The sequence below is a fragment of the Biomphalaria glabrata genome, chromosome 12 (assembly GCF_947242115.1).
Source record: "Biomphalaria glabrata chromosome 12, xgBioGlab47.1, whole genome shotgun sequence".
NCBI lineage: Eukaryota > Metazoa > Mollusca > Gastropoda > Planorbidae > Biomphalaria > Biomphalaria glabrata.
Genome location: NC_074722.1, coordinates 4,686,504 through 4,697,520, shown reverse-complemented (window position 1 = coordinate 4,697,520; position 11,017 = coordinate 4,686,504). Strand labels below are relative to the sequence as shown.

The window sequence follows — 11,017 nt, the reverse complement described above, 5'->3', positions numbered from 1 at the left end:
TGTTGCATTTTATACTAAATTAAAAGTGTAGCTATTTAAGATAACGTTGTTAGATATTTTTAGAGTTAAATGGGTTTGGGGAGAATTTTTATTTAAATTTAACTATGTCTAAATATAAATAAACGTGTGTAATTTAATTATAATAAACAGTTATCTTTTGATGAAATTATTCAAGTCTGTCTTTTGTTGTTGTTTTTTTAGTTTTTAGTCTTTTGTTTTACTTTTTTAAATATGAAAACTATTATCCATTTGAATGGCACAATAGTTTCTATCAAAGAGGCAACACGTTTAATGTTTATTTTGACCTTTCCTTCTTTGAATTACAAGCAGTTTCCTGCGAGAAAACGCGAGATTTGATAGTTACTCCTATTAAACATTTACTGACCAGTGCGTCATAGTGGATAACTCATTATAACACTCCTAGATTCTTCGTTATTTCAAAGGAATTAAGAAAAACATAAACAATATCTAGTTTTGAAGGTTCTATCTTGTAAGTAGCATTATCTTTTATAATTTTGAATCAAGGTCTATCCAGTATCTTTTAGAGTTAGCAGAGTGACAATCACTGAATCAGTCAAAATTAAAAATGAAAATCTAGTTATTTAAGACAATTTAAGTTTAAAGTTATGAGTATGAGTACTCAGTCAGTGAATTAATAACACTGAATTCTAGTGACACTGACAGAGTACAGAGAGTTGAGAGAGACAGACTTAGACTTAGACCAGTCTAGTATTCTAGTAAGAAAAGTAATGTAATGTAGAAATACTAGTTTTAAGTTTAGGCTTAGGGGTTAGGGTTAGAGGTCTGAGAGTGTCACTACTCACAGTGTCACACTAGAGTTGACTCAAGAGTGTTAGACTTAGGACTTAGACTGACTTGTCTTGGAGTAATTCATTTATTCTGGACATAACATGAATCTGAACAACTCTGTTTTTGTGGTCATTTTACATCATTTTGATAATTAATATAAAACTAGTTTTACTAGGGTTAGAGGTCTGAGAGTGTCACTACTCACACTAGAGTTGACTCAAGAGTGTTAGACTTAGGACTTAGACTGACTTGTCTTGGAGTAATTCATTTATTCTGGACATAACATGAATCTGAACAACTCTGTTTTTGTGGTCATTTTACATCATTTTGATAATTAATATAAAACTAGTTTTACTAGTGATAGTGCGCTGTACAGAAACAGTCACAGTGTATGTATAGTATAGATTATAGATCTAGTAGTATAGTGTATTGTATAGTATTATAATTATAGTGATATAGTGCCTGTGTCCATTTTCCAATGATTCTGACCCAATTTCCTTCCATTTACTCAGTCGTTTAGCTGGATTTTTATGAAAGAAAAAAGAATTTCAAATTTGTAAGTCAGGGTGTTTCTATGTTACCTGGGTGACTTTACCTCTTCCTAGGCCTAGGGTTAAGACTATATTTTTTGGTTGGCTAAGTCTATGCTAATGAGCCGGCCAAAATTGATTCTGTTTTTGGAGCTAATTTATTTGATTCATAAACCAAGTCCAAGTTGTTTGATTTCATAGGGTGTTTCAGTGTTTGTATTAAATTAAGATTTTCTTACCAAAATTTATTCCAAACAAGTAATCAGTTTTGGACATCAATGTTAATCATCTTATATTTAAAAAAAACTGTTGCTTTTGATTTATTTCTTTGTTTGTTGTTGTTGTTTTTTATAGAGAATAAATGGGCAAATGTTTGGAGTGAGCTTCATACATTGAATGAAGTTAAATGCCTAGATCTAGACCTACTAGATAGATCTAGATTTAAATAGAGAGTATATATTATATAGAGAATTCAGCTATTTAGGCAAAAAGGCCATTCTAGCCTGTACTAGACTACAAGAGTTACAAGATATCATCTGTATTAGAAATTTATTAAATGAATAAACAAAAAAGCACAAACATTTAACACACAATTAATCATGCAAACATAAAATAACAGTCTAAAGATCAGTGTAGAAGTCACAATCCCAGTGACCTAATTTAGGTTGAATAAGCGTGTTCAAATTTTATTTTTGGTTCATATTTATGCATAATTTGAAAACATCTTCATGATTTCATGTGAGGGGCTATCCCTGGGCATCTGAAAATTTAAGTTAATTATATAGAATTAAAATCTGAGTTTATTGGTGCCAAAATTTAGAGACTGTTTGGAATAAATTTTGGGTGTTCAGAATCAGATAAAGTGTAAAAAAAATTGTTTGGATTCAATGAAGACACATCGCCTCTTTTATGATATAATGTAATAACAAATACAGGTTAGGCCAGTTAGTGGTACAAATATAAGTAGTCATCCCTATTCTCCTTAAACTAAGGAACATTTTGATACTTTATTTTCTTTTCTATGTCAAACTATCATCAAATAATGCACTGTCAGTCAAACTTTTAATTTTTGGCCTATACGAATATATGTGATAACTAGTAACTCTATATATCGAGTCTAGAGACTTACTTAACTTAATAAGATTCTAGATAAATGTTCATCTATAAATATAATACTAGATATAATTTCTATATTATTTACTATCTACCTATCTATTATTATACACTTATTCTAGATCTTGCTAGTAATATGTAGCGTACACTTCAGTCTAGTAAAGTATAGACTCATCTATCATAACTCATTATATACTAGACTCTATACTTAATAGTTAAGGGAATAGTGATATAATTATAGGACTAGACTTTAGCCCCAGATCTAGATCTTTTCCCATATATATATATATAAGTTTTAAGGCTTAAATAAAATTCTCCCAACTTGAGTGCAGAGATTGACTCAACCTTTGTTTATGAAATTATTACTGTAATTACTACATTAGATCTCTAGATAAAGATTGAAATTCTGTGACTGTATGTTTAAAATTATAACATGCAAAGACTGATCAGTTTGTCTGACTTGTAAAAGACATTGTCTCTCTTTAAGGCATATGACACCCAATAATGAAACTCTCTCTGGGAACAACTTGAATGTGATCACACACTGTCAATGTCTTTCCCACAACTAAGATTAAGATCTTACATGGTGTACAGCAGAGGTAGAGCTGAAAAATGTCAAGAATTACCAACAATAAATTATACATATGCAGATTAATTAAACAGACCAACTGTTAAAAACTAAGATTAGTTCAGAGATTTATGAGATTTCAATCCATTCAAGAAACTAACACAGTAATGAAAAGGATTTGTAACCAATCTATAACTTATGGGACCATACAAGTTTAAAGCTCCGTTTTGGTATAAACATATACTTTTATCAAACTATTTGGTTTTAGTATTATTCACTTCTTATTGGTTTTTGTTTTGTTTTTTCTTACAGAAGGTGGAAACATTTAGAACCATGGGTGACATGAGTGACCTGGACAGGTAGCGCTTGTTACATCGATTTCTAAGTGCTTAAATTAATTTCTTTTGTCAAAAGATTTGATTACTGGCAATCCATTATTTTTAATTTTTTTTTTTAGGAAATCAAGTTGATTTTTGTTTTTATTAATATTATTTAATACTTTGATAAATTCTAAAAACATCAGAATTTGTTGTTTTTTTTTTTCAAATATAATATTTTATGTACAATATAACCAATAATAAGTATTTTCTCAATTAATCATTAAATGTTCTAGAGAATAGAGACTTGTATTATTTTGGTTAGTTAAACTGCCTTTTTGTTTTAAACTAAGAACTTTCTCAGCTTATTTATTTTAAAATATTACACATCTGAATAGAATCAATGAAAATAAATTGGAACCTTTCCCTTTGTAATACTTAATATTACGTGGGGTTTTTCAGGCAAATAGAACAGTTACAAAGATGTGAAGTAATCAAAGAAAGTGAAGTGAAAGCCCTGTGTGCTAAAGCCAGAGAGATTTTGGTAGAGGAAGGAAATGTACAGTCAGTGGATGCCCCAGTTACAGTAAGTATAAGGTGTATTTTGTGGCTAATATTGAATTTGTCAGAATTTTGGTAGCATAATAATTAATACTTATTATTATAGTGTGTTATTAACTTTTTGTACTTACTTTTTAGGTTTGTGGTGATATTCACGGCCAGTTTTATGATCTGAAAGAATTATTTAAAGTTGGCGGTAAAGTCCCAGAAACAAACTATCTATTTATGGGCGATTTTGTTGATAGGGGTTTCTACAGTGTTGAGACTTTTCTACTGCTCTTAGCCTTAAAGGTAAAAAGACCTTTATTTTGAAAAAAAAAAATTTTGTTTCAAGAAATTTTAAAATATTAATTGATTGCAAGCGATAGGATAACTTAGTGAACATTTTCTACTTAATTAAATAAAATTATTTAAAGATCTGTTCTAATGTTGCATTTTTTAAAAATATATTATATATATTTCTCTCCCAATCTTTTCCTGAAAGGTGCGTTACCCAGATCGTATTACATTAATTAGAGGCAATCATGAAAGTCGTCAGATTACTCAGGTGTATGGGTTCTATGATGAGTGTTTACGAAAATATGGATCAATAACAGTGTGGCGGTATTGTACAGAGATCTTTGACTACCTCAGTCTTTCAGCTATTGTAGATGGAAAGGTAATTGAAGAAGAAGAGTAATCTAATCATTGATGGACATTTTGAGCTACCATTACTTAGGCATCAGTCTGAAAGCACTGTACTGTTACGCTTCTCTCCTCCTAATCAGGCCTTCTGTAAACACTGCTAAACACAACATATCACATCAACACATCAAGAACTTGACAACAAGAGCTCCACAATATCGGGTACTTTAATAATGAGCGAATAAGTAGATAACAGCCAATACTAGACAATTGGCGTCAAACACATCAACAACTAAAATGTCACTCTGTACATCACATACAAAACTCTACTGTCTCTCTTTCTGGACTTTTACATCAACACTTGAGGACTAGACCAGGACCGACTTCATGGCCGACTAACAGTCCCGGTCTCGACGCTCTCCGGTCTTGAACTGCCGCTTTCCTACACACTGTGTCTCTCGTACACGCAGGATTTCGATCACATGACCATAACATTGGTCATATTTGCGTGTATTTGTGTAATCGTAGTACTGTCCCTTGTCCATGGCCCCGCTGACCTGAGTGAGTCACGTGTGTGTCAGCTGAGCCTATAGTTAACCCTTTTACGCCGCCAATAGGGTCATAACAGTACATTGTAGTTAATTTTTATATGTACGTAATATGTATATATAAATATATTTATATATATATATATATACATATCAGACCTGCCTACTGTTACACAAAATACACACACCTAGTATTACATTTAACACAAGTTGATCACGCAAGTTTACACATTCTGGTGCCAAAATACACATTTTGACCATCAGTGTTACACATTTTGACTTTTTTGGGTAGGCAGGTCTGATATATATATACATATATTAGGTTGCCACTTGAATCAATAGGTCTTCTTTTATATAAAGTTGACAGTTTTTTTTGTTTGTTTGTATGTGCTTAGATATTTTGTGTACATGGTGGTCTTTCACCGTCAATCACATCACTGGACCAAATTCGTCAGATAGATAGAAAGCAAGAAGTCCCCCATGATGGTCCCATGTGTGATTTATTATGGTCAGATCCAGAGGGTGAGTATTTTAGATTCTTGATCATACAGTGCTGGAAATTTCCCTAAAACTTGAGGAATTCCTAAAAATTTACCCAGAGTCATTCTTTTCTTAAAAAAAAACAAACAACTGAAAATGTTTATATTGCTTTTTTGAGAGAGATTTTAAGTAAGTAAGTACAATTTTAACTTGTTCAGACTGCCTTGACCATTTACAAAGCTGCAATTGCAAAAAGAAGAAAAGCAGCCTTTAAGTAATCTTTTTAAATTTGTAAAGCATTGTCCTTGCATGCATATTTTTATGTATGCAGTAAAGCATAATATGATTTCCAAAATTTTTTTTTCCAAATACTCAGTACAGCTGTGTTCTATAACTACATTCCATTCAATATAATAATTTAAAAGGGCAAAATGATGTAGTAATATTTCAGTATCTGGAATGGTACTTATGACTTCCATTTTTTTTTATCTAGGGAAAGGCATGCAATTTGTTACTTTATGTATTTATAAATTTTAGGAAACCTAGCTCTAGGGTTTATTTAATCCATGGTAATGATAAACATTACTAAATGAAGTTTTGTTCTGTGGCATTACAAAATGCACATGAATTTTTAATTTGTTCATATCTTTTTTATTGTTATTCTTCATCATTGTTTATTTGAGCACTAAAAACATAATTAACTTAATTCATATTGTTTGATTATCATTTCCCTTGCTCTATAATATGTCTTTAGTTGTTTTGAAATTATAAATCTATGACAAAAATTATTATTTTTTTAAATATTTCCATTAGATCACTTTGAAGCTATTATATGTGTCCATGTTTATCCTCTTGTTGTAGTGTTTAACCCTTAAAGTGCTGAGCTATTTTACAATGAGTGCATAAACAATAGAGGCTAAATTACCTCACGCGCCTTAAGGGTTAAGAGAGATAAATGTAATTTAAATTAGGCTCTTTGTTTGTCTGTGGAAAAAGCCTCCAATATGTGTTGACCCAAAATATGGAATTGTTTGTGGGGACTATTAAAGATAGAAATGTGGGTGGGCTCTGGATGGGAGGTGTGTAATCAAGTAAAGTGGATGGTTGCTACTAGGTGATGGGCACCAGATCAGGGTCAATGGTCTGGGCTTGTCTGTGTTTAGCCATAATTTCTTCACCTTCTTTTCTTAACAACCTTGGTACCTCAGTGCTGCTGTTATTGTATGTTACATGTCCTTTTTTGTAAAAGTCTGACATTATTTTTTTTAATTCTGTAGATATGCAAGGTTGGGGCGTGAGTCCACGAGGCGCTGGTTATTTATTTGGTAGCGATGTGGTCAACTCATTTTGTCAGGAGAATGAAGTGGACTTGATATGTCGAGCACATCAACTAGTAATGGAAGGCTATAAATGGCACTTTGGTGAGATGGTGCTCACTGTCTGGTCAGCTCCTAACTACTGTTATAGGTAGGTAGTTCCACTAGCTATTGCGTATGGTTTACTCTAGAGCTTGCTTATTCTATAGGATCAGACTCGTTAGTTTCATATAACATTACTAAGTTCAGCTCCTAACTACTGTTATAGGTAGGTAGTTCCACTAGCTATTGCGTATGGTTTACTCTAGAGCTTGCTTATTCTATAGGATCAGACTCGTTAGTTTCATATAACATTACTAAGTTCATTTCCGTTTGTTTTTCAGGTGCGGTAATGTGGCAGCCATACTTGAGTTAGATGAAAATTTAAAAAGAGATTTTACAATATTTGAAGCTGCTCCACAGGTAAATTGAAAATTTTGTCTTATCTGCATGGTCTGCATTGCTATCTTGGACTGATATATTTACAGTGGCCTATGGAACAGTGTGAAACGTATTTCTAAGTACAAGCAAATAAAAGGGCCAAGAAAAGATTTCCAATTTGTTTTTTAATTAACTTGTTTAATGGTGTCGAATTTTTAACTGGTATCCTAAATTTACTAAAGTAATAGTGAGCTAAAATTTCTTTGATTAAATATTATTCAGCTAAAGAGACATCGGCCATAGTGATTTTTCTGGAGAGAAAAGGTCTTTCCTTACCTTACATATCTTGCATATATGTTTAGACACATATTTCAAATAATTTTATTCAATGAATGAATCAACTTGAAGGATACACCTTGTTAATAATGCTAATTTAGCCATTTTCAACAATAAGCTCTGTCATCAAAGGTTTCTATATGTCAATTTGGCTTTGCAAGTCATGTTATAATCTTTTTTAATATATCAAGAAGGACTTTTACCTCAACTTTCTTAAATTATTAACACTTCAATTAGTAGGGGGGAAAAGTTTTGTTTTTTTATGTAAAAGTAATGGGGTTCTTTTTTTTTTTAATGTTGTCAGCTCTTTGTCTCTGTCTTATTACTTACTGATGTTGTCTTTGTGCTTGTAGGAGTCTAGAGGTATACCATCCAAGAAGCCACAGCCTGACTACTTCCTTTAGTCGCTACTGAATTGAGGAGGTGAGAGAAGAGGCATCTGTTTTGTATAGACCAAGCAACACTGGAAGCAGCTGGTGTGTGTGTGTGTGTATGATTTGTATCGGGACACAACTGTACAGACTAATTATCAGTGGTTACTGTTCTTAAAAGTCTGTTGTTTCTTTTCATTGAACTGAAATCTTTAAAAAAAAAATAATGTATGAATTATAGATGTTTATATTCTAATACAATGTGTGTATTTAGTCATTAGAAGTATTATTTAAGTTGTCGAAGAAGAAGCAAATAATTGTATTATCAAGCACTTTTTTCTTAATATTCTGTTGTCTCCTATTTGGGCATACAATATTTATTTTATATTTCTAAACGTCTGGGGTGTTGTTTTTTTTAAGGATAAAAGAGTTAGATGTATGTTTATTTGATTAGTTTCTAAATTAATGCAATTCTGACAGTTGTAGTGTCAATAGTATATTTTGAAACTAAAATATATTTCAATTATATCTGGACTGTGAAGGTGTACATCTAAGTGAATGTGTGTTAATATGAAATGTATTCTCCTTACTTTGTATTTGAAGCTGTTGTTGCAGCCAACAGATCTGAGAGTGTATTTGGAGATTGTGTGTTTGGTGTCACTTGAGATGCTGTTACCATGTAGATTTATTTTTGTTTTCTATTCATTCATATCTGACTTTCAAATCTTGACATAGTCATTTTTTAACAATCTTCAGTTCTATGAAAATATCTCCATTAAAAATAGCCTCCAAAATGGCCAAAGATATATACTTTTCTGTCCCATATGCTAGGATAAAGTCATACATATGCTCCTTCTTTCCTGGTGTCATTGGGGCTGGAATGGGTTGCCTGGATTAGCAGGAAAATCATTGCTTTAAATGATTTTAAGTCTATAATTAACATGCGTGACTAGATTAACACATGGGTATGTGTAGGTCATAATTATTTTCTCTTCCGGAGTAGTTTATAAGATAACATGCCATCATTTTGTCCCGCCCTACATGATAAGAAATGTTGATGTTGTCCGGTGCATGTCATTATGTTGAGGTGTTAATGAAATTTTAAACCACTGTTCATAATTTTCAAACAACTTCAGAGTACTAGAGTGATATATAATTTGCCAGTCATTGGATATGTGAAATTAATATTTGCTTGTTTGGTCATTTGTCTTGAGCTAGCCCACATAATTCACTCTGGAGGCTTGTAATCCATTTATATTTTTTGGTAAGTATTGTACTGACATTCTGTAATAAAAATAATACAAGAATATATTCTCTGTGACAACTATAAAATAGAAATGTTAATGAGTTGTAAGTGGGATGGATGTGTCTTGATAACTATTTGCTAAATGTCCAATATTTGAACTGCTGATATTAAAGCTTGTGTTTGACTGTGGTTCTCTCATTGTGTGAAATATGTTTTGTTTTTTTATGGCAACTGTACAGAATATAACTAGATTAAACTGTGAATGATTTCTTAACATTTGGGTTCTCTTGTAGTCTTGTTTATTTGCTATTTGTATCTTGTATAGATCATCACCAAATAGGATTGAGATGGATGTGAATAGTTAAAAGCTGACAAGTATTCTCAAAGAGTTTCTAATCAAATCCTAAGGTTGAAAAGGCTTTAACTGTATAGTGAGTGATTCACTTATTTGAATTTACTTAATATGAGCAAAGTGGCAAGTAAATTTTCCACTTAATGGGGAGCTTTTTTTTTTTATGCAATAATAATAATGGCTAAGTCTTCGATTCCGAAGATAATGAGTGTAAAGTTTCACATGGCCAACTAAACCCAGTTGCAACGTATATTTTTCCACATCTGATGCAGACAAAGCCTTTGTTCACCGGAAGTTTCAGTTGTCTTTTTATGTCATGCGCCTTTCTTTTACAATGGCTTTTTCTGTGCCTCATGTGTATATCCCGCGGCCTTCGTTAGAGCTCTCCAATTGTCTTTCATTCAGAGGCTTTCTGCGCCTGGGTTGATCTAAATAGCGCTTATGAGGTTCACCTCTGTTTCGCCGTCCTCCTTTAAATAAATCTCGCCAAAAAAAGGTTGCTTACGCAGCGTTGGCATGGATAAGTGTCCGACCCAGCGCAGCTATCGAATGAAAAGTAGAGTTTCTATATTGTCCACACCAACCTCCATCAGAACATGGTTCAACCTCCATCAGAACATGGTTATTTGAAAGATGTTCTACAGAAGGTTTCTAAGCTCTTCGACCGCTTCAATCAAAGGTGCTTCCATGATGGGCAAGCCCTGGCAGGACTAGTTTAATGCGCTATTTACCTAGGAATCTACTTGTGCTCTGTAAATAAATATGCTTTGATTGCATAAAACTGGGCAATAAATAAATCTGACCCCCAGCAAACGTCAGTCATGTGATATCCATCATCTACAACTTCAAGTAAAATTTAAATCTTCCTTACAAATGGTCGGGGTGTGTTTTGATAACTTTTTGCTAAATGTCCAATCGTTGAACTGGTTCTATTTAATTAATAATAAGGCTTGTCTTCTTCTTCATCGTTCTCATTGTTATGTTGGAGTGTTCATATGACTAGACCAATACATGAGATGAACTGCGCAGTGGTTTCCAAATCAGGGAGCTCTCCATATAGTTTTCTTTCATTTGGGGTGATTTGGGGCCAATGTCTTATACGGGCCTCTTGGTAGAGAGAGCAGTTTTGGAGGACGTGGTCGGCATTTTCTGGTGATACTCCACATGGGCAGATTTCACTGGTTCCAATTTTGAGCTTCCGGTACATGTGTTGTCGCATTCTGTTGTGTCGAGTACGAAGATTTATTACGAATGCGGTATTTCCCGTAGCTATGCAGCACCAGCTGGCCCTATATATATTGCCACATCCAGCTTAATCATAACCATAACCATTGTCCACCGGTGGTCGATTTATACTTTCTTTTCGCCATCTACGTCTGTCTTTGGCAGCGGATTTTCTTTTAGTCTCAAAAGTGTATCCCGTCT

At 32.9% G+C, this 11,017-nt stretch overlaps 1 protein-coding gene across 1 annotated transcript; it reads left to right on the top strand.

Moving 5' to 3' along the window:
- Positions 1-334: 334 nt before the first annotated feature.
- On the top strand, positions 335-9,514 carry LOC106068099 (serine/threonine-protein phosphatase 4 catalytic subunit). Its single transcript, XM_056006475.1, has 9 exons — positions 335-490; positions 3,334-3,380; positions 3,801-3,924; positions 4,038-4,190; positions 4,384-4,557; positions 5,467-5,593; positions 6,829-7,018; positions 7,251-7,329; positions 7,977-9,514. The coding sequence occupies exons 2-9, from the start codon at positions 3,355-3,357 to the stop codon at positions 8,025-8,027; spliced, it is 924 nt and encodes a 307-aa protein (XP_055862450.1). The 5' UTR covers positions 335-490; positions 3,334-3,354; the 3' UTR covers positions 8,028-9,514.
- The last annotated feature ends 1,503 nt before the right edge of the window (positions 9,515-11,017 follow it).

Excerpts from the sequence above, each read along its gene's own strand:
- LOC106068099 (XM_056006475.1), top strand. The coding sequence starts at position 3,355 with ATGGGTGACATGAGTGACCTGGACAG. Across the intron at positions 3,381-3,800 it reads GACATGAGTGACCTGGACAG|GCAAATAGAACAGTTACAAA; the intron begins GTAGCGCTTGTT and ends GGGGTTTTTCAG. Across the intron at positions 5,594-6,828 it reads ATTATGGTCAGATCCAGAGG|ATATGCAAGGTTGGGGCGTG; the intron begins GTGAGTATTTTA and ends TTAATTCTGTAG.